At 34.3% G+C, this 27008-nt stretch overlaps 1 protein-coding gene across 1 annotated transcript in view; it reads left to right on the forward strand.

Annotated features, from left to right (window-relative positions):
- The window catches only part of NBEA (neurobeachin), a 512054-nt gene that overhangs the window by 378348 nt on the left and 106698 nt on the right, over positions 1-27008 (forward strand). The window contains exons 43-44 of the mRNA XM_012723168.1: positions 24720-24837; positions 25162-25264. Of these exons, the coding sequence (XP_012578622.1) occupies positions 24720-24837; positions 25162-25264 (221 nt within the window). The remainder of the gene's footprint in view (positions 1-24719; positions 24838-25161; positions 25265-27008) is intronic.

Below are 27008 nucleotides of genomic sequence, written 5' to 3' on the forward strand. Positions count from 1 at the left end.
AAAAAAAAAAAAAAAAGGAATTTAGCCAAATGATGAGTAGAATGTTTTTCATATTAAATTGACAGAAAACACAGCCCCAAAGTTTTATAAAATAAATTAAAAAAAAAAAAAAACTTACTACTGTTATGCACATAGACCCAACCAGGGTAAGTACACATGATTGGCCTGCTTGTTAGTGCTAATTACATGACTCTAATTACCGATATAATTTGAGTCAGAGTAATGTATTCTGTATCTACTTAGCATTTTGGAGATAATGTTTTTGTCTTAGGGTACATCAAGGGGGATGACACCTTCTACAGCCCAGGCTGCCATTCAGGTAGCAATTCTTAATGTAACAATAGACCACAACAAGCACAGAAGATAATAAAAGAAAAATTAACTTTTCTTACTTTGCATTTAGCAAATTTTGATCTTGCATTGTGGAGATGAGACGTAAACATCAACAGATAGACCAATGTAATTCTATTCAACCCTTCAGATAATCTTTCATATTGCTTGTGATGCTTAAATTTATTTTTCTTTCTTTTTATCATCTAAAATTCCCTTCATCGCCAAGGCCTCCTTTGTCTGCACTTCCTGTAAGATGTTTTTAAATCTAATCTTTTTAGGGGAAATGTAGAAATTTCTCTTAGTCTCACATTGGGCAAACTTTAAAATTCTTGCCTACTCATTCATGCATAAAATGCATCCCTAAACCAGATAATTTGGGATTTTAGTTTTGTTCAGTTGTTTGCATATGATTTTTAGAATTTTATGTTTCAAATTGTAAACTTTTATAGGTAGAATTATTCAACTCTCCTTAATTAGCTTTATAGAATATCCATCACATGAGCATTCCCAAATTCTCACATAGTAATACTTTTGATAGTATTATCCCATTGATTTTTATTTCCTAAGCATTTATGAATGAAATGTTAGTTTCACTTAAAATATAATTTCTGTCTTTTAAATAGCATTTATTGTAAGATACAGTCAGTTTTACAGAGGAAATGAAGAACCGGGTTTAATCTGACGATCTAGTGAGATGGAAGTCCAGCCTATGGTACCTAATTCCTAATACATCGCAGTCACCATATATAACAATACTTTGGGGATAAATATGCATGAGGCAGCCATATCTCTCTATGTAGCAGTAATATTAGGGCACTTACTACGCTTGGCTCCACTGGCATTGAGGGCAGGGATTTGTGGCAGGATAAGGGCCTGGTGAGAGCTAGATCTCTCTAAGACTAGATGAATGAATGCTGCCACTAGACAGTAGTAGGTAAATGTCCCCAGTTATTAATAACACCATGCCAACAAATTTGGATTATCCTGCAACTCGATTTTCATAAACGCCAACCAAATGATTCCAAATTATTCCGGTTCTTGGAATCATTTCCCCATTTCCATTTTCTAATACTATGATGTGTTACTTGTGTCTGACTCTCTTTCATAGCTGTAGCTTGTTACCACTCTTCTCCACTTTAATCAGGGGAAAATCCTTTGGAAATTCCTAAGTGTTTTTAATTGCTTTAATTGAGAGATTCCTCTGGAAAGTCACAATTTACTAATAAAATACTTACCACAATACAAACATTTTTTTAGACAATTTTTTACTGATGGGGAGATGTCTGTTGAGGAGAGGTCCTTTTGTTTATTTCCACACATCTTTCTTTCTGCACAGAGAAGAGATTTCTCTTAAGTTCTTGTTGCTATTTATATGAGAAAGGAATTTCTACTCTAATTTTTCCCAACCCTGAAGTATTCATTGGGCCATAAAAAAATCAGTATCGGTAGGGTTGGTATCATGTTGAATTGTCTGTACTATCATGACATAGGTATATCTGGACAGAAGTGAGCCTTCCAGACAGGCTAGACAACCTGTTTTCTTCCCTTTTATTCTGTGAAGTCATTAAGTTGAATTACGTCTCTGTTGAAGTTCAGTCAAACTTTGCCCTGCAATGATACGCAGGTATATATACCCTATGATGTCTTATGATGCTGCATAGTAGCAGAAGCCTGATTTTGACTTCAAATGCACACCAAATTCTTCAACCCAGCACTCAACTACTAGCCTTGAAAAGTTATTTCTTTTTTAGGTGAGCTTATTTTTGCACGTTTAATTTTTTTATCATATCTTTTTCATCAATAATACAACAGGAGAAAGCAACATATGATCAGATTTAAGTAAGCAGCAAAATGCCACCCACAAGCTCTAATCCTGGTTTCATCACTATGACAAGTATGAACTTTCAGGAATCATTTGTTTGCAAGAAACAGAACTCAAACTAACTTAATTTAAAAGATCACTTATTTTAAGCAAGTAGAAGTATTTCATAGAATACAATGACAAATACAACTGGAATGCAATAAAGGACTGGAATTGAGAACTGGAAAGCCTAAATTTCTAGAATTGAAAGTCCAGACTTCGCCTTTTCATGGCCTTGTATTTTTTTCTTGTTTTCTTATTGTTTCTCTTCTGTTGCTCAAAACCCTATGGCTCCTGACAATTTATTCAATTTTGCACCAATACTAACAAAAATTTCAATTTTGAATTCCAAGGAGAAGGGTATCTGCCTAGCACCTTTGTTGGGTATTCACCCTGGTTTAAACGGAAGGGAAAAGCAGGGGGCTGACATAAACAGTTTGTGGAGTACAGCCCTGAGAGTATGGAGGAGCTCCTCAGAGAAAAGAGGGCTAGATGGGACATACACTCCAAAAAGTTTCTTGCTTCTTACTTTTGTTGCTTGCTTCTTTCAGTATTCTGTGATAGAAGAAAAAAGGACCACCCAACACAGTTTAATGACAGGAGTCTCACAAATAAGCCAGTCAGCAGTCAGAGAGGGGGAAAACATACCATTTCACACATATAGAAGGAACAAGGATGCAGAAATACACAGTGGAGACACTCACATGGGTGGGGGTGGGATTCTGAGCATAGCAGGACTTGAGCAGTGTGTGAAGCAGTGAGGTGGGGGCACCTAGAGATGGAAGCTGATTTCCAGGAGAACAGTGTGTTCATCACATGCTGCCACTGAGTCATATTCAAGAGAGAGTGGAAGGCAGGGTACTGCGGAGGCTCAATGGTGGTTAGAAAAGCAGTCAAGAGACTTGCAGTAGGCCTAGTGAGGCTTTGACAGTGGAAATGAGAAGGCAGAGTTAAGAACTATTTGGAACTTGAATCAATTTAGCCACCAGTGAAGGAAGTGAAGTAAGAAAAAAAAATTAAACTCCCATATTTTCAGTGTTATTTCATGAATCATGGTGCCACTTAAATAAGAATATGAGCTTCTCACATAGTTACCACATTTTTCTGAGTACTTGTGATATATCAAAATACTGTATGTTAGAGACCTTCATATGCTATGTATTTAATCATCAGTATGGCTCTGTGAATCTTATGTTATTTTCACTATTTTTTAGATCACATATGTAGGCTTTCAAATATTTCAGTACTTTCATATAACTCAAAATGAAAACAGTTTAGACACATTTCATGTTTTAAATTTCTAGTGATTTTATTTTAACTATTTTTTCTGTTGCTCCTTTGATATGTTTTTCTGTTCTTTTTTAAGGTTTAAATTGAAGGCTATATACATGTGTTTTCTTTTTCATTTTTGATAGTTGAAAGCATGTAAAACTAAGAGCATACTGACATTCTATTTTTATCACATTCCCTAGTAGTGTTTCGATACTCATTGTTTCCTAAATGTACTATTGCTCTGCTCATTCCAAAAAAAATGCCAATAACCAAAATGAACTTAATTTGTAGGATGTCTGTAGGCAACAAGCTCTTTGGGACACTGCAAAGAGGAAAATGCCAGCCTTGCACCGCATCCTCCAGGGTCTTCACCACAGTTTCCCAGCCCGCTCAAATTTCATATGGCAGAACTGTGCTATAGATTTAAAAAGAAAGATACTTTTCTTTTTCAGTATGTTCCAAAGGAACCAACTGGATGCTGTGGCTTTGTTTCGAATGATTAGTCAACAATGAGCAATGTCATCTGAGTGTGAAGCAAAGTGTAGAGAGCGCCCCAAAGCCCTTCCTCACCCGTACCCATCTCCTGTACTTGCTTTCTCCCACTCCCTTCAGTGCCTGAGAGTTTCCCATGCTCCATTTAACTGGGTAGTCCTTAGCAAATTAACTCTGTAGACTGTTTGTCCCATTAAAGTAAGTTATTTTCAAGTTCCATGTAATCAAAAAATGAATTGCTTCTAAAATTTGTTTATTTCAACCGTTGAGCCAGCAAACCCAATAAAGCTAGAATATTTCCCAGGAAAACATAGGCTATAAGACAGCCCTTGAGTTTTATTTTGTACTATTAAGATGACATTAATTAGTATATGTACATATAAAATTTATAATCAAGTTTAATGACTTATATATCATAGAAAAGTATAAAATAGCTGTCTTCTCAAGAATGGTTTATTTATAAACAGAACTTTAGGCACTTATCTGGATGGTCCTAATCAGCAAGAACACAAGTTATTTTGAGACTACCTGGATGAACAATTAGGCTTTATCTAGACAGTAATGTAAAGGTCAGGCACAGTGTATTCTGAACCTTGATGTGCACCTGTTAGTTTTTGTAGATAACTAAAATTAATGTGATTTTTTTTTTTAGAATTTTGCTGAATTGAAAAATTTGCTAACCATGTTTAAGAAAATATTTAAATCAAATGATTCCCCAGAAATGAATTTTTAACTCTGGGGCCTGCCTGGTGTGGGAGGGATTAAAGCACAGCACTACCATAGCCACTGCAGTAGGAGTTCAATCCCCAGCCAGGGAGGTAACCCACATGGCAGAGCAGACCTCTCCTGTCTCACACACTGCTCCCCACAGCAGTGTACTTCATCCATCTGCCTGTTCTGCTCCCCATTCTGTCTCTGGTGAATCCTCTTACCCCTGCACGTATGGCCTGTACCCCTGTTCTTGTATGCATTAATAAATAAATCTTAAAACATTAAGTCTATAAGGGAACATGGGCTCTAGACTCAGTTGAGGTTTAGTCTCAGCTCTGTCAGCACTCAAATTTTTGTGACCTCGATGGAAGTAAATTAATATCATTAAGTTTTTTTTCTTCTTCACATGTAAAAATAAAATAAAAAATACCCATATATGCTTATCATAAAGTGATATTTGTGATGGTTAGGTAGCATTCAATATTGGAAAATGTTTAGTAAACATAAACAGATAAATTTTAAGCATATATTCAATATCATTACTTTTTTGTGAATATTTTATATTATCTTACTATGAAAGTCATAGTATCAATAGAAAAAAATAAGAGTATAACCAATGCCATGTATTTAGCATCAAAGTTAGCATACTATAAAATTTTGCCATCCTTACTTTTTATGATATAAAACATTACAGATGCAAGTTACAGTCCACTATGGTCCCATTCTTGTCCCTCTTTCCCTAGCAATTCCACATTATTTTATAGCTACATTACAGTAATTGATCATGTTAAATTTAGGTTTCCTAGTTGATTTACATTTTTGATACTAATAATTTTACCCTAGGGAAGAATAAATTCATTATGATGGTTTTTGAAAGAAGGACAGGTTAGTTATATAGACTTCTAGAAATAATGTGTATGGTCCTTATTAGGAAAACCTAAAATCAGATTATGTTTGCCATGTTTTGTTCTAATTCTATATGTTGGTTGGTGCCAAACCAAAAACAAAAGAAAGAAAAAGAAGACCTTTAAATGCATTTACATGAAACAAAGGTATTCATTGAAAATATTTATTTTTTATCTTTTCTTTGCATTATATAAACTAAAAACAGAAGCAGTTTCATAACTTGATTAAAGCTGCAATTGTAAGCAGATCTGGATGATAAATATGAATATTTACTGTAATGGGAATAGGTTAATATTTTAAAACAAGGTTGACAGGAGAAAAATTGTCTTAGTTTGCAAAAAGGAAATTTGTTTCTTTAAGTGAAAATTGAGGTCAGTAGGCCATAGCTCTTCTTGCTCCTACATGACTGAAATGAATTAAATAATGCAGCAATAATGCAGGGCCGAGCAAACTAATGACAAAATTATACATGAAAGCTTGAATAAAATCATTATATGTTGGAAACATGTATTTTGTCTTAAAAAATATAAGAAATTTTAAATGTGTGTCCACTTCCCCTCAGTTGTCTTAGAAGAGAAAAACTCTGTTTGAATCTGTGCTCATTAAGGATCACATGGCCCTTTGGGGGGTGGTTGGGAGGACCTATTTTTTTTCATCTTTTAGATCTATTCCACTGTTGGTTGATATATTCTGTTAACTTACTGTGATTTCAGTGTGCTTGGATTATCATATAAAGACCTTTTCTTTATACGATAGAAGCAATATCCAGCACCCAAATGCTCTCCAGAGGGATTATTATTTCATAGAAGATAAAACTATTTTGAATTGTTTGGATTTTCTTAAGTGAAATAATGGTAGTGACTTTGTTAACCATGCTCTGTGCTAGGCATTGTGTTAGATGCCCTATTCATTCACACTATCTAATCCACAGCAACCCTTTGAGGCAGACATCATTTGCACCATTTTATAGCTGAGGAACAGGCTCAAAAAGGCTACCTAAGTTGACCCAAATTGACCAAGCTAATAATTGGCAGTTCTTTTATGCCAATTTCATATTTTCATAGTGACATTTTCTGTGATGTATTTCAAATATGTTAATATATAATATAAAAGTATTACTATGTATATTAAATTTTGTGTTCATGATTTTTAAAAACAAAGCAAGACTATTTTTAATAATTAGAACAAATAGCACATTAAACATGTTCTTTATGTGTGTATATATATACACACATATATATGTATGTATGTGTATATATATATATATAGCATTTGTATTTGCTGTACAGCTTTCACACAACCACATGATTCATTGATTCTTTTTTAGTCAGATGTGGTTTTCATTACAACCGTTTAATCTTTATTCTTTTGTGTCAAGCTATGACCTATAAATGTGGACCAAGTTTTAATATCCATAAGTGGATTGTATTTATTAGTAATGGCGCTTTTTTCCAGCATCACAGTAGACAGACTATGATATATCTATGTAAAAATACTAGTTTCATCCTGTTACTCTTTTTATACATGTTGGTTCTCAAATGGAGAATAAAAGCAGCTCTAATGTTATCTGGTGATCTTTACAAGGAAATTCTTTGATAGGATAAGTGATTATCTTTACAAGGAAATAACTTTGCTATGATAAGGGGTTATTACATCAATAAGCTGAATTGAAAGCAATGTTAAATGTCCAATATGATGTGCCTTGTGTATGGAACAAGGCAGAGATAAGTTCTTTTTCTCTGTGCCCAGATCATCAAAGTAATCTTTATTCTCAAATTATGATATGTACACTTGGTTACACTTATATGAAATAACATGGATTGTATATCTTAGTAGGTTCTTTTAAATGACAGTGCAAAAATGATAGGTAATTGAAACAAAAACCATTGTTTCCAATCCTAATTTTTTTCCCTCAAGTCCATCCTGTCAAGCTGAAAGCGTGAAAGTTATTTTCTAGTGGTTTGATTAGATTGGGGCTGAACTCTCCAGCTGGCAGGCCTGTCTATGACTGGCGGCGGCCTGTCCCCAGTGCTTGTCATTTCCTGACATGCCTGACAGGATGGGGACAGCCGCCCCAGACAGGTTCATTAGATGGTGTTTTCTACAGCTGAGCTAAAAATAAATAAATAAATAAATAAAAAGTCTGTGCTTTGTCACCGCCCAAGCTGTAGGGGCCCTTCTTGTTGGTCTAAACCAGGGCCTTGTTTTGACAAATTTTGATCTGTGCAGCTTTTAGATTTTCTGACACATTTTTGTTTCCTTCCCCTTTGGCCTGCACTTTGTGCACCCTGCCTTGTTGCTGCTTCACAATCCTATCATAGTCTTCCCAAGAGGTGAAGAACACAAGTATTGCGCTTTCTTTCAAAATAAAAACCTGCGTACTCTATAAAATAGCAACAGTTAATTTCTTTCCCTGGTGATCTCAGCAGTTGTAGGAAAAACAACCTCAGGACTTGCGATAAGCCAATTACAAGAAAGGTTAATAGTTTTTCTAGTGCAGAAAACATGCCATTTACATAAGAACATAGTATCATTACTAGAAAGCTATGCTGTCAAATAAGTGGCTCTTTAGAACTGCTAGAAATTTAAGCTATCTTCATTCTTGGCCATTTAGGGAGATGACAGAGTTTTCTGCTGTTTTGATAAGCTTTGATGTCAGGAAGAAACATTATAGAAGAGTACAGGATACCTGTTAATTTAAACCATAAATAAATTACAAAATCAAGTATATAACTCTTTCTTTATACCCTTTTAAGGTTGATTGGATTTGCCAAAATTGATGGGCACTTGAAACATACACAGATACAGTCATGACTTGTCATTGTCACCCTCAACTTCAAATTTACAAGACTACAGTGTTGGCATAGGAAAAAAAAAAATTGTTTAGACACGAAATTACTCTTCCTAGGTTGCATTGACTTTTTGCACTATAGACTCACTAGCCATAGCCTCTTTACTAGCGAGGTTTCTGCTAGTTGCTTCCCATTGGGAGAAACATTTGCTCTTAATTTTTAGTAAGTAGAACATGCTCCAATAGATAGCATTTGACCTTATATGTTGACAGAATCTGTTAGCTATCTTCCCATTCACATGCAGAGGTACAGAATGTAATTTGTGTCTGTTGTACTTTGTTATTGGTGTAATAAGCAGTGTTGCTGAAAAAGGCAAGCAAGCTCCTCATTCACAGAAATCTTAGCCTTTACCTTTCCTTTGTATTGTTAGTTTCTGCTGCTTTAGTTCCCGTCTCTATGACAACTGTTTAAATTGGGATGGGCAACTGTCATCTGGAGTATTACTGAGAGAAAGTGTTAGTGAGCACACAGTTCCCATAGATAGAGCATTTCAATATAATCCAATTTTAATTGAGCTCCAGAGACTTTGATGTGCTGCAGAAGGTTGGGAGAGAGCTATTCCAGGGAGAAATTAAAACAGCCCAGCAAGGCTTCACTACTCCAGACTGTCACCATTTTAAGTAAGCATTAGCATCAGACTTAACCTGCCCCTGTGGAACATCTCACTTCTTTTTTTCAGATTTTCACTGATTTATTTTGCCATATGTAAAAACAAAGCACTTTCATCTTTTTATATATGTTTTTATACTCTCTTGATAAGACTTGAAAAGCTTGTACTGAACTTGAGAGTCATCTTATGCTGTCCATTGGACTTTGCTTCAGCAGTCCAGAAAAGTAAAAGTAGAGGAGGGATTGGTTTGAAATTGCCAGCTATCATACAATAAACTTTCTTTTTAGTGGTCCTCGATAAATCCCTATCTTGGAGTTTTTAAAAAGTTGGAGGAAGTATCATTTTTAATTTAGCTTTGATTTACCATTGAATTTCATTTACTGCTTAGATGTTTGAGCATTTATTGGAGGCTAGGATTTTCATTTCAAAATGCATTAAGATATCTTTTCCTCATTATTTGCCTGAAATGTACTTTTCAGGCAAAGCTAGTTTACAGATGCTGAACACAGGCACAATAGCCATTATGGAAAAAACATTAGATCTTTTAATTTTTTTAATGGAAAGAAAAGTACATCTTTTCCCCATGTATTCAAAGAACTTTTAAATACTTTGAAATATAATGTTGAATATAGATTAGATTTTTATTAATAACAAAAATGGGCATAAAACTATAATGTTAGTTAAAATAATTATATGAATTAAATATAGTGCTTATGATATTAAAAAGCTTAGTTATAGGTATGGTAAATTGAAGAAAGTATTACCTACTTACGACATGTCAGAGATTTTTGGTCCATATTGGCACATTTAAAAAAAGAAATAAAAGCACGTATTGAGAATGTAAGCAAAACTATGTTAACTAGAAATTATATGAGTATATGCATCAACACCTATGTTACTTGTAAGTTGACTGTATAACTGTGAAATGCCAGTGCCAGAGATCCTTGCTTTTAGTTCCTTCTGAGAAGTGTGTATTGATCTTAGTTTAGTCAGTTGACCTAAGAGAAGCTGGAAGAAAGCAACCTTAATAAAGTTGGGTATTTGTTGTGATTTTCCTTCTCATGTAGTAGCATTTTGTTTATAACTTAGCATTTTTTTTGTTTGTTTTTACAAAGGCACCCAAAACGATGTAAGAACCAAGATTATTTCATACTTGATTTAATTACTTTAATTATACCCCCATGAGCATCTCCTTCCATTCTTTTGTTACAATAAGCAATGTGGCACTGAATAATCTGGTTCTTACTTCACCTTACATTTGTGAGCAGAGACCCACAGAAAAAATTTCAGGGTCAGAAAACATGTGTATTTAATATTTTGATAACTGATATCAACATTGCATTATCAAATGACTTGCCAATTTTAAAGATAAAAATAATTCCTTCCTACAGTTATGATTACTCAAATATGGGTGAGGATAATCATGTTTTCAGTCAAGAAAGAAACATTTGTACTGTTTTCTGTTACATTTTGACTTTTTTAAAAGCAGAATATTACTATGTCAGTGGCTGTTGGGGGTGATTGTTGATAATCAGTAAGTTTTATCTTGAACATGTATTTCTATGTATTAGATACACAGATTAGATACATATATTATAAAACCTTGTATATATGTGTGGTAAGCATACATACACACACACACATACACACATACCACACATACATATATATATGAGGTGTGCAAGGTATTTATGGTAAATATACTCTGCTCCTTTCTGCCTACTACATATTCAAATTCATTTCATATTTCCCTGTGAAATAACCTCAATTTTACTGACAGTAGTTATGAGAATAAGAATCTTGTTAATTATTTACCTATCTCCTCCATAAGAATCTTTCTGCTTGGCATAAAGAAATTAACTACATGACATTATTAAAAATAAAATATTCTTACCTAAAGATTTTCATACTTTATAGTGTATTTACTGTGTAGAATTCTATACCAGAAAGGTTATTTTCCTTATATATTAGTTTACCATGCATATGGTTCTAATATATACTTTCACTTACTTACTGTAGCATGAGTTTTGGAGAAATGCACACTGGATTTCTTGATGCTGCACACACTCCTGTGTTCCAGACACTAAGCTGAGTACCAGGGAAAATATTCGCTGTGAGCTCTAAATAGCACCTACATCTGAAGAAAAATGCATTATTAGGCTTAGATTACAGTGGAGGATAAAATACTAATGAAATTTGATATTTTGATTTTTTATTTAATTTCACTGGTGATCATCCTTTAACCTGTTGAAGTATGTTAGTTGCTTTTGTTGTGTCACATTTTCTTTGTACATGTTCATGTTGATGTGGGCAATAATGAACAATCATTGCCCCATTTGAGTTCTGAACTGAACCTCTGATCTTTTTCAAAATACTCAGTCAACCAGTAATCCTAAACATAGAGTACAGCAGAGAACACCATATGCATCATCACTAAAGCCAAAATCTCTTTCAGTAGCTTTAATTTCTTTCAACTTTTTCCCAGGGATAAAACCAAGCAAAAACACCTTTAGTGCTATTAATTCTGTCTCATAAAGATGTCTACTGACATACTCTTCCTGCGTACTATAACTGTTTGAGATTAGACTTCCTTTACTTCCTATGGCTTAATTCAGATGTACAGTTTAACATCTTCCATGTCCTTTCACTACTTCTAGAATGGTCATTCTAAATTCCAAATTTAATATTATAACTACTCTTTTTTTCCGTGGTCTCAGTGGTTTCATTATTATTAAAGCCTTCGTTCGCTGAGAATGAATATCTGAGCTAATCATTTCCACAGTGAATGCTCTAGACAGCCTTCTTGACTGTAGAAAGATGGCCTCTGGTTCCTACAGTGGAGACACCTATTAAATACAGAGACTCATTTAATTCTTTCAAATCCCAGTGTAATGGATTATTATTATTACTCATTTATAAAAGCATGGATATAAAGTATTAGCTCCATGAGAGGAGGGACCATTTTTGTCTATTCACCAATGTATCTCCATCAACTAGCACCTAGTAGGTTCTGTTGATTAAAGTTGTGTTTCATGAGCCAGTGATCTGTGATGTTAACAGTCTTGCTTAGGGACAGAGACAATGAAATGAGGCAGATAAATGGCAGATTCTCAGCAACGTATTATTTTCTCCAATCTACAGCTTTACAAACAAGAAATATAAAGTAAACTGAAAAAACAAAAGCAGTTTTGGAGATTTCAGTACAAAGAAAGAGGTTTACAAGGAATACTAAACCATGGACAAATTGTTTTCATTCCTGCAACAATTTTGAGGTCTCTCTACCTCTTTTGTTCCCTCAACAGGTTCTTGTGAAAGATACTCTATACAAGCAAGGTTGTTTACTGAGCTGTTTACATTTAGACTGACTTGCATTTCTTGAAAAGCAGCTAATCATACTTTACGACAGAAAAATGGGAGCAGAAATAAAAGGACTGCAGCAAATTCAGTAGTCAAGTTATCTCTAGATGTTTTCAAGAACCCAGGTTCATTCTCTCTCTTCTACTCTGTAATACACCTGGTGTGTCCTCACCCTCAACTGGTAGCATAGTAGCATCATTACTCCCCCAAGTCAGCATAAGCTCAGCAAGGGGACATAACTTCCATTAATTTCTTCTTGAGAACGAGGCCACCTTTCTGGATGCGGTCTAGCCCTGTACTGGCTCTGGAGCCAGTGTTTCTGACTCTCAAGTGCACAGAAAGGAAGTCACTAGTTGAACACAATAGGAAAATTTGGAGTTGTAGGAGGCAGGAGAAGACTTTAGATAGGTGAGCAGCAGTATCTACAACAGAGTTTATTGTGGAAACTATGCATGAAAAATTCTTAACAAGCTTTCTGTAAAACTGGAATTTCATCCATATTCCAATAATCTTTTTTTTTCAAATGTTCCTTCAACCATCGAAATCCATTAACATTATAGTATCCATTACTTTCTATTTCATATTGTTGTTATCAGAGACTAAATGACCCTAAACTTACCTTTAATTCAATAATTTAGCAAATGATATATTGAATTTCTTCAATGTAATAAAGAAGCACTGCACAAAGCAAGCCAAATACAGTAATAAGCAGAAACCAATGCTCAGTATGGGGGATTATATTAACAACATGTATACTAAATTTGCAAAACTACATTTATGGTAATTGCCATGAAGAAAATCTCTCTATGATTCTATGACACTGTGCAATAGGGAGATTTTACCTAGTAAGAAAAGTTAGTTGAGGAAATAGGGCATATAAAGAAAGCTCAGGGATGGCAGAATGCAATAAGGGAGGGAAGATATTTCCAGAGTGCGACAAATATGTACATTGTCATGACAGGAGACAATGTGGGATAGTTAGGGGGCTGAGAAAAGACACATGTGGCTGGAGCTAGGAGAGCACACAGCTACCATATGTTTCTGAAGCACAAGAGGTGATACTCCTCACTTCATCTATGTCTAAGCTTCTCCTTCCTCAGAATTTCTGCTGTCCTATGACTTTTGGTATTACTTTCCTCTCCTTTGACTTCTCCCCACCCTCTTGTTAAGATGTGTCCAAATATCTCACAGTCAAATCATTAGCAGAGGTTATGTGATTGGATCATCCAACCTACATAGGTGATGGTATGACTCTGAGAGACAGTGTTCTTACTGCCACTCATCTTGGCTATTCTACTTGCACTACTAATCTTATATAAAGTTTCCATCCTGGTCCAACCCACCGTGGCTAGCACATTGGAACAGAGAAACCTTTCAGAAAGGGGCACTTTCTATCTCCCATCTAGTACATAATGAATTAGGTATCAATCCCGGACTGTTTTAATATGACTTTTAATTACTATGAATCATCTAAAGTAATGGCTTTTCTACACAGGTGTATTACTGAATATAGAACAGTGAAGCCATTCATAGTAACTACTCCTGTTCATTACTGCTGTATTCTGGACCCTGCTAAATATCCATTGTGAATCCTGCCCTCAGTGAGTTCACAAGTTAAGGAGAGATACAAGCAAATGAGCCAGCTACAGTAAGGCTTGATAAGTGTCATAAAAAGGTGGGCACAGGTTCTCAGAGAAAACAGCAGGCTTTTCTAGGTTAGAGTCATTAATAGGAGTTAATCAGAAGAACAAAATAGGAAAGGGTCTGCCAGGCAGAAGAAACACCATGTGCAGGAACACAGAGGCGTGAAAGAATCTGGCACATTTGGAAGTTAAGTGTGTCCTCACTGGTTAGAATGTAAGAATCTGGCAAAATGTGTGTTGGGACTATATTTAATAATTCTATATTAATGAAAATAGTGGTCACATCTTTAATGTCTACTATGTGCCATGATTGCATAGGCTAAATATATATATATATATATATATATATATATATATATATAAATTATTATGATTTTCAAGACATAGGGCCCTAAATTTTTTTAATTCTTTAAGCTCAGATGGATATGTATCGGGAAGTACACTAGTGTCTCTATTACACATTTCCATTGAATATAAATAAAAACTTAAGATAGATAATTTTGCCTTTAAATTTAAAAAATTTTGGTGATGGGAAACCCAAGAGGATTGCAACTGAGAACAAAAAACACACGAAAATATGTAAAAATAAATTATTGTAATAAAAATTATTTAATAAAAACAATTTTAAAAATTTAAGATTTCTCTCCCATTATACATTTCTCATTACTTTTGTATGTGTTTAAAATTTCATAATAACATGTTTTTAATGTTTTAAAGATATTTTTTCATAATGTAATTAGATCTCTAGTGAAAAGCAGTTCTCCTTTATGTCTACTCTCAGTTAACACTGGATTCACAATGGTTACTGTAGCTCCCCCATCTGATCTGACTGTACTTGGAACTTGAATATAAATATTCCCAAAAAGAAACATATATAATATATACTGTCAATTGGTAAATCTGTAGACTCCACGAAATCAGAACCTACTACCAGATTTTCTCAAAGAAACACATCTAGCCTGAAACCAAAATAATCTGATATAAAAAGAAATACATCTAAAAGTAGATACATAATATAGCTAGTTTAAAAATTGTCACTATGCATGATAATACAAGAGAAGTTAGTCTGCTCAATATGGAAATAAAAGTAAATACTAGAAACTAGAAATTAGTTTCTTTCCAATAAATATAGCATTCTGTGTACACAGGACACCATCCATTTCCTTTTAAAAACTAACAGCGGAAGGAAAAAAATATAAGATTTTGGAGTTTGCCAGATACGAGAAAATAAGGAAACACAGCCAAACATATAATATTTACACGTGGGACACTCATGAGTAGGAAAAATGAATCAACCTTGCCAATATCATTTTTTTCTTTTGAGAGTTTTACCTTATTTTGAGAATAGGCATTTGAAGATGAAGTAGACACAGAGGACTCCAGCTGCAACTCAAAGTCTGTTTGTAAATTACATTTTTAAATATTTTATGCAACAAAAATTGATGGAGATTCTTCATTGTTCAGGTTCTGTGAGACTACAAAATAGAATACAACTTCATCTTAACACTCATGAATTCTACGATTGTTTAGGGGATGTATGTAATAAAACAGATAAATTTAAAAGCACATGTCACCGTGTGAAGGAGATTGTTGGCGAGGTAATGTGTTTTTGCAAGAACTCATGTTTTTTTACTAGGAACTATAAAATAGCATTTGCATAGATTTATTGGAACAGCTTTGTTCTCTTCAGTCAAAACAGACTCTAACCTATAGTCATAACACTGATTTCTAAAGTGCAAATACATTGTTCTTTGTTTAACTTACTGTCTCTCTCTGATTCTTACCAAAAGTCCAGACTCTAGCATCAGTTACAAGATCTAGCTCTGATTCCCAGCTTCCCTCCCACCTTTATTATTCTATTTTTAGTTACACCTCATAGATCTTTACTCCTATGATCTAGACCCCCTACATCCATTCCCCAATCCTTCATGCTGGGCCTGTGCTGTTCCTTCTGCTGGAAACACTCTCCTTATCCTGCCTGCCTTCTTCATGCCATTTGTGATTCTCTACCAGATTGAACGACTTGAGATTGTTAATTTTGCTGTGGACCTGGTTTTCTGCTTCCTTACCCATCTCTTAATGGGATAAATTTTTAATATGTTCACATGTGAATATTATTTACTACTAGAAAAAAAAACAGAGCAACATTAGGAATCAGTATTAGCAACATTAGGAATCTAGCATGTGTGGGCGAAGAGCTGCCCTATGTCATAATTGTTATGAGTTAGGCACCTGTGTGCCAGGCACTGGACTAAGCATTTTAATTAAAAAATCACTTCATTCAATTCTAATAACTACTCTATGAAATGAAATATTTTATTTTCCTAATTTTATGATAAGAAAGCTGAGGAATTAAAAATTAATTGACATAAGGCCTCACAATTAGTAAGAAAGAATAAAGATAGGCTCATGTCTAGGATAGACAAGTATATAAATTGATGAATTAGGGGCCCTCCCTGGTGGCACAGCGGGTTAAAGTAGAGCACTGTGAAGCGCACCAAAGCCACTGTAGCCCAAGTTCCATCCCTAGCCAGAGAGGTGACCCACATGGCACAGCAGACCTCTCCTGACCCGCCTGCTGCTCCCCTCAGCAGTGTACTTCGTCGGCCTCTTCTGCTCCCCACTCTGTCTCTGGTAAATCCTCTCACCCCACCCCCCCAACCCCCATACCTCTGGCCTGTGCCTCAGTTCTGTATGTGTAAATAAATCTTTAAAAAATTCATGAATTAGAACAAAACAAAAGTTTATTCATAAAAATGTTCTCTGTGAATGGACTGCTTAACTTTCCCCACACAACAGAACATTTTGACCCTGCAATTTTAACCCACATGCCAATAATGATTGTGTTTGTGAATACTTACTCAGAACTGTTGTAACATCATTTACTTCCATGAGAATGTATTTTGTGAAAACTTCATCTTGCTACCTTAATTTGATCATTTTTGCTTACTTCACAGTTAAGCCATTTCCAGTTTTTCTCATTTTCAGTTTTATATTACTCAGTTGTTTTCCGTGGGGTTAATTGTATCCCATGTAAAATTTAAAAGATTTGATTTAGTGGTCAACGTTTTGGTCCATATTAAGTTTTACTAACTCTAGCATGTGCCCTGATGGTTTTATTTTGATAACTGTATTCATTAGGAATTGGGCAAAGATTAAAATAAGACTTTCCCAGCATATGTTTCAGTACTTTTTTATTATTATAAGGGATGATCTAATGACATCTGCTTTCTTTTTGCACCCACCCTAATAAAAGCATTTTAGATGCTTCACATGCCTCCTTCCATATTTTACATCTGAAGTTTTTCCTAAGTTTAAGCATTTTAAATGATGTACTATCGCCTTCTTCTCAATACTGGTATGTTAAAAATTTTATATAATTTTTCATATATATCTAGTAGACTCAAACGTACCTAATAGTGATTTGATTGCTGTCATTTCATTTTAAAATACTCAATGTTGTTTTTCAAATGCTCATTTGATTTTCTTCCCAAAATTTATTTAATATGAAATACTTTATGTCTAGGTATTTTATGTGTCAGTACATTATTATAATCTGTAAAATAGGCATGTTTATACATTAAAGTTTTAATGTCTTAAATTCCTAAATATATAAATTATAAATGTTGGAAACTTTTATTCTAGTATAAATTATTATTAGAAACATTGTCAGCTTGAAATCATAGAACATAAATATATTGTGAACCCTGAACAAATACTATTATTCACAAAAAGGAAATGTTATTGGAAATTCCTCTCTTAATGAGATAATTTATTAATATGTTCACATATGCATATTATTTACTCCCAGAAATAAACAGAGCAGCATTAGGAATCAATCTAGAAAGTATAACTATTTTGTAGATGTGTTGATAAACCTTGTTCACATAAATAAATAGGATGTTAAAGTTTTATTATAGCAACAAAACTTACCATTTTTCTACAGCTTCTAAGTTGTATACTAAAATTCACCTTGTGACCATCAGAATTATTTTAATTTGACAGCTCAAATAGATCCAACTTCAGCTCTTTGTGTGTAAAAAATTGGAAATAATCTTACCTGTAGAGGGCTTTTTTTTTTTTTTAATTTCTGCCTTACATAATGCACCTACCCCTTAAGCAGATCTTAAATGGGGCAACATGCCATCAAATGCCCCTTCCCTTCTTTTAAGTAGGTCAGTGGGAAGAGGGAGAGGGGTTGAGAACCTGCACTTCCTAGGTTACAGGCTGGCAGATTTTAAGAAGTTGAGGAGCTGAGGGAGTAAGTGTATTAGCCATTTAGGAGAGGCTATCTTAGTGTGTTGCCATTTCAGTTTTTCCATATGCCTCTCATTGTTTCTTGTATCTTATATTTCCTCCTGCTTTTGTTGAAGAAATAAAGTTAGCAAGATTTGTGATGAAAACTGGGAGGAGGAAGTTGAAATTCCTTGTTTTCTTTGCCACTCCCCATGTCTTCACCCCATGTACCATGACAGCAGTTATCAGTCAGGAATGATATTCCACATGGTCTTTGTAGAACCGGAGAATCTTGTCCATTCAGTTGGCAGATGGGAGAAGAGTGTGGATTATCATCTATGAATAGAAAACCTGAAATTATTTTTAAACTATTCTATTAATCCATGAAATATGTCTGTTAATTCTTGAATCATGAGTAATATATATGGAAATATGCATTAAAATATATGGAAAATATTTATTAAAATAATAGAAGTATTAGGGATTTATACCTTCACATTGTGTTGATAGTCCTTTAATTACAATATTCAAAGCTATGATCTCATAAACTAGACTGGGCATGACTACCCAACCCTCTGCAGCATTTTCATCAAGTAACAGAAAATGTAGTTTGAAACAAATGTAGATTTTTCATATTCAAAGAGAAAAGCATTTGTAATACTTCTAATATGTATGTTAAATGCTACGAGTACTTTTTAGACTGTACAGTATTAGATACCTTAAAAGGAACAGGAAGGTGGAATTGATTTGACTGTTGTATATATGTTTTTGATAACAAATACATGTCTGTTACATATGAGTACAAAGCAGCCCTATTTTCTTCTAAAATATGACCAAATAATAAGTGTTAAGCACATGTTTGGATAGGTGGTTTACAAGAGATCTCTGATATGTCTGTTTTATATTGTTTATTGTATACTGCAGTTAATAAGCAGGTGAAGCAGACCCCAGGTATTATGCAAGCATACAGTCTCCCTTAATTTCTTTGGGATACTAAGAGTTAACTCAAGATAGTTCAGTAGACACTTAAGAAAATTTTAAGATTTGGGATCATGGTACTTTAATATTCTTGTTGGTAGTCTATAATATAATAAAAATTAGTTCTATTCAGTTTTCAGAAAATTAAACTGAATGGTGTAGTTAGCATTTGTTGATTAGATTTAATAATATATTAACTAATTTGGAGATGCCAGCAGGCACAAACTCAATGATAAAGAAAGTTAACATAAAGAAACAAACACCATAAACCTCAGTAGGTATAGTGTACTCACAGCTTAGAAAAATATCTTTAATTATAATAAAAACAAACAGACTTATTATAAAAGACTGTGACTTATAGAACATTATGTAACTAGTAAAGGTATAAATAAAATACAGCAATTTTATAGTATCAAACTATATTTCAAACCTGGGCTTGATGCCCAGATTTTTATAGAAATGTCATAAATTCAGTATTTAATCAACTACAAATAATATTTCTTTACATATATGAAATACATATAAAGTATTTAAATTCCTCTTCACTTACAAAAAGTGGTATCCTAACTGTTCACTCTGTCTCCAGTCTTATAATATTCTATTCTAAATGCATGAAAGTATGTTAGTAATAATCTCACTAAGACAACCTCCCTGAAATTACAAGGGTTTCTCAGTTCCTATAAGGAAAGGTGAGAATAAGAGATTTGGAGTATAGCCCAAGAAAGGCTATGGCAATCACAAAGTTTATTTGGATGTTAGTGTTTTTCCCAACAATGTATCATCTTTATATATTATAATTTCCATCCTGTCTGTATTGACTTTACTATAATGTTTAAGAATTATTGACCAGAAATAAAATTTATGTTTCAGAGAGGTAGCAGAATATATTCTGAGACATACACATAACTCATTGTGCATTTTCTTTTTTTTTTTAAATAACAGTTTATTTTTACATCATTTTGTGCCTTTTTCCCATCTCAGTTGTAATCCCCATGGGCTTCCCATCATCAAATCACCCGTGTGCCATCACCATAGTCCAGTGCACTTCTCTGTCCCCACAGAGATCCCATTTTTGATCCCATTCCCCATTTCACCACCATAAAATGTCTCTGATATATAGTTATTCGTTATTATTATTATTTTATCCCCTGATCCTTTATACTCCTGCTATGAGTGAAACCATCTGGTATTTAATTTTCTTTCTGGTTTATTTTGCAATGCATGATCTTTTCCAGCTCCATCCATATTGCTGCAAAAGACATGTGTTTATTTATTTATTTTTTTGGTTGCTGAGTAATATTCCATTGTGTATATGTACCACATCTTTTTCATCCAGTTATCCATTTTTGGGCACTTGGGTTATTTCCCTGTCTTTCCAATTGTAGTTAAAGATGGTATCTTTTTGAAGCAGTGTTTTTGTGTCTTTTGGTGTGGGATTGCAGTGTTTTTGTGTCTAGGAGTGGGATTGCTGAGTCATATGGAAGCTCCATTTTGAGGAAACTCCAGATAGTTTTCCATAGTGGTTGTACTAGTTTGCATTCTCACCAGCAGTGCAGGAGAGTACCTTTATCTCCACACCATTGCCAACATTTGTTGTTGCTAGTTGTTTAAAGATGTGCCACTCTCACTGGGGAGAGGTGGTATCTCATTGTGATTTTAATTTGAGCATTTTTTTTTATATATATGCTTGTTGGCCATCTAATTTCCTCTTCTGCCCATTTTTTGATGGGGTTGATTATTATGTTGAGTTTCATCAGTTCTTTGTATATTTTTGTAATCAATCCTTTATCACTAGTTTTGTGTGAGAAATTTTAATCAGTGGGATGTCTGTTTGTTTTTTGTAATGTCTCTTTTGCTTTACAGAAACTCTTTAACTTGATGCAGTCCCATCTATTTATCCATTCCTTCACTATCGTTGCATTGGGTGCTGTATCTTCAAAGTAAAAATACCACATGATCCAGGAATCCCACAACTGGGCAATGAATAGGATATTTTAAAAAATTAAATAAAAATATTACGGGAGAATTGTATTCCATAATCAATCTTACTGAAATAAGTAGGGAAAAACAGGAGGTAACTTGCTTTTAAATATGAAAAATAGAAGACTCTAGCCTCTATTGGGGGTCCCTAGAATGAAATTATGACTAAACATTGTATTTTATCATCCCTTGTTAAAGATTACTAATGTGTGGATGACACAGGTAACTATAAAATAGTTAGTCAAATATTCAATTAAATTATAAGGACTTTTTTATATAGATATAATTTCATTTCTCATGGTGACTTTGGTAATGACTCTACCCTTGTTCAGATGATGTGGCCTTGTTCAAAATAGCTTTGAGTCTTGGAATCTTTTAGAATTTGCTTCCTGAATTTACAAGCTACTAGCAAATCATATCCTTTTAATTTTATTCTCTCTGATTACTCCTTGCTCTCAGACAGGCATTACTGAGTTGCTCTGTTTAGCTCAGTTTCCTTTTTTCTTGCTACTGAAGGTCTCTGAGAAATACTATGATCCTGTCTGGAGAAGAGAATTCATAGGGTGACTCACTGATTTGTGTATCAGTTCTGGATCCAATCAGGAGAAAGAAATTGTATAACATTTTAAACTGGGAAAGTCTAACATAAATAATTATAATGTAAATTACAACAGGAGATTGGAGGAACACAGGAATGATTAGTGAGACATAAAAAAAAAAAAAAGAAGAAGAAGACGCCCTAAAGCATAAAGCATATAGGTCACATATAGGAGCATATGCTTTAGGGTTTCTCCATATATAAGGAGCAGCCGCTCCCTTCAGAGCTGACATTGCACCCAAGAAAGAGGCCTTTCAGACACTGTGAAGCGCATGACTGTCACTCAGTGAGTGGTTGAAAAGTCACTCAAGTGCTCTTATCAGAAGCTCTCTCCTGTGGAAGATTCCAGAAGTTTACCCTCCAAGATGAAGCTCCTCTTGGAGCAGCAGCCTCATTAGAGCCACTCTATTACAAAACTGTCGGGGTGCGGGGGCAGGAGTTCTAAAGAAAACTGCTGGTCACTGGTGCTGTCTTGTCATTCTCTGCTGTGGAACCCACCTTGTGAGCACAGGAGAACCAGGAAGGAAAACCCTTTCCCCCTGCGCCTTTTCTTCAGTGTCCTTTTCCTGACTAAGCTTAATATATTACAGCTAGCAAAGGAAAAATAAGAGATGTACATACATTTTCTTTCTTTTTTAAAAAAAGATTTATTTATGCATACAGAACTGGGGTACAGGCCAGAGGTGCAGGGGCGGCAAGAGGCTTCACCAGAGACAGAATGGAGAGCAGACCCGGCCAACTGACGAAGTACACTGCTGAGGGGAACAAAGGGCGGGTCAGGAGAGCTCTGCCCAGCCATGTGGATCACCTCTGGGGCTAGGGATCGAACTCATGCTGTAGTGGCTTTAGCTTCTTAGTGCTGTAACACCAAGGAGGGCCTGGACATACATTTTCAAAGAACAAGCAATTATGGAGAATTTGAAGCTTGAAAGCAATAAATTAATACCTGGCACAGTCAGTAGGACAATTTTATGTGGAGCATTGAAAAAGTCAAACTAACTGCTACATGTTTGTAAAAACCTGTCTAAATAAAATAAACTGACAGCATGTTAATGAAAAGAATTTTTGATTAAATATCAATTCACCAACAATTCATGATCCCAAAAAATAGTGTGTGTGTGTGAGAATATAATAATTGTCAGTGTGAGAGTTTTTGGTTTTGTGATTGTTCTATTGGTCTTAAATTTTTTTCTACTTCACAAAAGCAAAAATCATCAACTCTGTAATAAATTCTTTCCTTTTAAAATCTTATACTGGTATTTGAAATTCAAATTTAAAACAGTTGCATCCAGATCAGTATGTAAAAATACTCAATATAAATTGAGTGTCATACAGTCCTTCTGTGGGATGTATAAAAGGAAGTTTTGCATTTACACACTGAAAAGCCATTGTCACTTTACATGTAAACTTATAAAGAGAACTTACATATAATCACTTAGGTCATGTACTTTACATTCATTCTCTCTGCATAAACTAATCAGCTACTGGTATTATCACTGCTTTGCAGATGATGAAGATACCACAGCTAATAAATAAAAGATCCAAGATTTAAATAGGAGTCCGACTGTCCCCAAAATATTTCAGGATTTGAATAGATGTCTGATTGCCATCAAAAGCCTTCCAGTTTCTAAGGAAGGACAAAAATTGATTAAGGTGTTAGAAAATGTGATTTGAAATAAAAGACTAAAAGATGATATGTTGTATATATATTATTCTTAGAAAGAGGCTGTGTGAAGAGAAAATTAAGATTTTATTTTCAAAACCTAAGTAAAATGTATACATAACTCAGTAACTAGTGTTCCTTCATTTTCACCTCAGCAAATGTAAGTGTAGTAGATAAACAGAATATACCAATGAAAGTAGACAAAGTGTTTGTTTTGTAAATACACATTTGGTGTATAAGGAAGGTAGACAAAGTGTTTGTTTTGTAAATACACATTTGGTGTATAAGAAAGGGAACATGTTCACTGCAGATTTGATTACAGTGGCTTAATCAAATTTGGATTTGACTATATTGATGTAACAAGAAGTTAGGTAAGACTGATCCATTTAGCTATCATCCTCTCATGGTTATATCATTGCAGTACAGATTCCACCATCACATCTCCATTAAAGCAAGAAGAGTGAAGGCCAGTTACATGACTCATTTTATCGGCTTTTCTGAGCACTCCTAGCTGAATCTGGTTTTGTTCTCATTAGCCAGTGTTGAGCCAAAAGTTCTTGCCTTCAGTTGCAATGTGATGTGGCAAAGTAAAAAATAATTTTGTCATAGTTGAATTAGATCCAGGGTTCATCCAAACTCCCAGGACTGACTTCAGGCCTCCCCCTGTTATTATAAGTAAAGGTTTATTGGAATACAACCATACCCAATGTGTAAAATAAATACACTCTGATTATTACTTCTTTCACCTGATAGTGGCAGACTTGATAGGGACTATATGGACAGAAAAGTCTAAACCAGATTTGTTATTTGACCACTACAAAAAGTTTACAGACGAAATCATGATCTAACCCCTGCAGTCAACCACATGTACATTTTGGGGATAACTGAGGAAAGGGGATATTGGAAAGAATCAAAAATTTCATCAGGTCACCTGGTCTAATTACATAGATGACAAAACACTATAATACATTTTATGCTTTAAGTTACAGGGTCACCTTGAACCTGTAACTTCTTTGTTCTTTTGTGTCTTCATAAACCAACTAAGAAAATTTAAAAAGGTAAAGATTCTGCAAATAAATCAAATGATTAACAATGTGGTAATATATCATGAATTCAGGAAGTAATCTCTAATTTACTGGCTCTTGTAAGCACTGTCCAAGAGATTGCCAGACCAAGTCTTATATACAATTTACTGATTGACATTTCACTTTAAAATATATATTTTAGGTTCTTGCATACACTGAGGGACTACATGGAAAATGGATGTTCAGCGAGATACGAGCTGTATTTTCAAGACGTTATCTTCTACAAAACACTGCTTTGGAAGTGTTTATGGCAAACCGAAGTAAGTTCCCTTAAATACTTTGGGAAATTATGTGCTTATGTTTGGATATCATTCATTTACAAGGATAACCCTGTATTCATTTTTCCCTGTGTTTCTATCTCTGATATGCCCTTGTTAAAACTGAAGGGAAAATAAAAAAGCATTAGTTTGTTTGAAAATGTTAATTCTAGATATCTCAGAGATAAATATATACAGAAAATGGGTTTTCATGAAAATGCATTACCTTTACAAATAATTTATGATAGGTATTTGAAAATGATTTCTGAAATTGATGGTTAGCTCTCCTGTTGTTCTCTAAATCATGTTTTTTTCTTCTTACCACAGCTTCGGTTATGTTTAATTTCCCTGATCAAGCAACAGTAAAAAAAGTTGTGTATAGCTTGCCTCGGGTTGGAGTAGGGACCAGCTATGGTTTGCCACAAGCCAGGTAACTATATGTTATATTACACATTATCTATGTTGGGTAACATATTTCAATCTCATCTGACAGAAAAGAAATAGGTTTATACCATTATAATTATTTTGAGAACCAAGAAACTTACTTTCACTACAAATCATATAGAGGAAAAGAAGCTATATTAAGAACTATTTTAAGAACTACAGGATAATTAGGACATCACTTTATTTAATAATATATAAGTGAGAAAGTAAAAAAGTGTAGATTGCTCAGTAACACACAACGCATTTTTGCTTAAGATCTTATAAGAAACATAGCAAAAGCCTCATAATGATTAATTGTGTAACAGCATATAAATTGTTCCTATAAATCCTCTGTGTATATATAGTAGCACAATTAGAGCTTATAGAGATCAATAGTCATAAATTAACAATTTGCTAATCCTTCATCTTGGTATTTTGAGTGTATCATTTTGATATTTTACTGGAAGCTTTAGAAAGCACTAGTTAATGAGGGTGTATCACTAATACCAGTTTGTCAGTTTTTTACTTTAAGTAGTGGAACACTTAAAGTGGCTTAAAGTAGGAATTTTACCTTTTGGTTTCATTGTTAATATAAAATATCTGGAGTTATTGACCCAGGTTCAGTGATGTTCACAGAATAACCTCTACTGGTTCTGACTGACATCCCCACACAGCTGCACTAGAGCAGGAGGAGAACTGGACAGATTTCTCCTTAAACTTCTCTCTTATAAAAAGGAATCACTTTATCAGAAGCCTCCAGCAAGTGTTGTTTTGGGTTCCTTTGGCCTAAAGGGAATGACCACACCTAAAACCAGCCCTATCAGAGGGAAGTACATTTATTAGTTTAGCACAGTCAGGTATGGATTTGGGGGGAAAGAGGCCTCTAACTCTTTGCTACTTGCTCATGAGGGAAAAAGAGGTCTTAGCTTTGAGGAAACAAGCAAGGGCATCATCTAATAATGTTATGTCCCAGGGAATTATTGAAGAGCACTGCATGGTTGCAAAGGAAGATGAATCTTTGTCTGTCTCTTATTTATCCTTTAATCTTCAAAACCCAGTTCGATGCCTAAGTGCAGAGGTGATTTTTTAAGTGCTACTTAACTTGCTCAGGATGTTTGCTAGTACAATGACAAGATTAAAATCAGACACTAGAAGATGATGAAGTACTGATCTAAACTATAGGTCAAAGGAAAAATGTGTTTATCAAAGATGAAGTTAATTTGGCTAGACTTGTTCTGAATGTAAGCTGACTCATAATAATCACTTTTGGAAGGTAATCGCTGCTTCCTTTCCCAAGCTTTTACAAAGTGTTTAGTCATTAAATCAAGAAATTTTTTTTCAGCAGTTGACACAATTCACAAATAGAACTTTTTTTTTTTTTTTTTTTTTTTAAGAAATAAGCTTTTGCCTACTAGTATACTTCTGGCATTGAGAAACAAGAGTTTCTCAATGACATGTGTCATTTCCTTTCAAGGAAATGGGCTTGTCTGAACCTGGATTCATTTAAAAATAATCAGAAGCTCTTTTTCCTCTGTGCTTTACCTCCTTTTAGCCACATTTGGTCTCAGTTTGATTTTGGGGAGATCTTGATAGAAAAACTGGAAATGAAATAGGTATCCAGCAGTTTTAGTCACGGTATTACTCCATACGTCCATTCTCTTTTATAACACCCTTTTGTTGTCCTTACTTTTCAGTCCAAAAGCTCCACTCAATCTTAGTATCCTAATATTCTTAAAATTGATTTTTTTTTT

This window comes from Condylura cristata, unplaced genomic scaffold (assembly GCF_000260355.1).
Source record: "Condylura cristata isolate star-nosed mole 26May11 unplaced genomic scaffold, ConCri1.0 scaffold00010, whole genome shotgun sequence".
In the NCBI taxonomy this organism is placed as follows: Eukaryota; Metazoa; Chordata; class Mammalia; order Eulipotyphla; family Talpidae; genus Condylura; species Condylura cristata.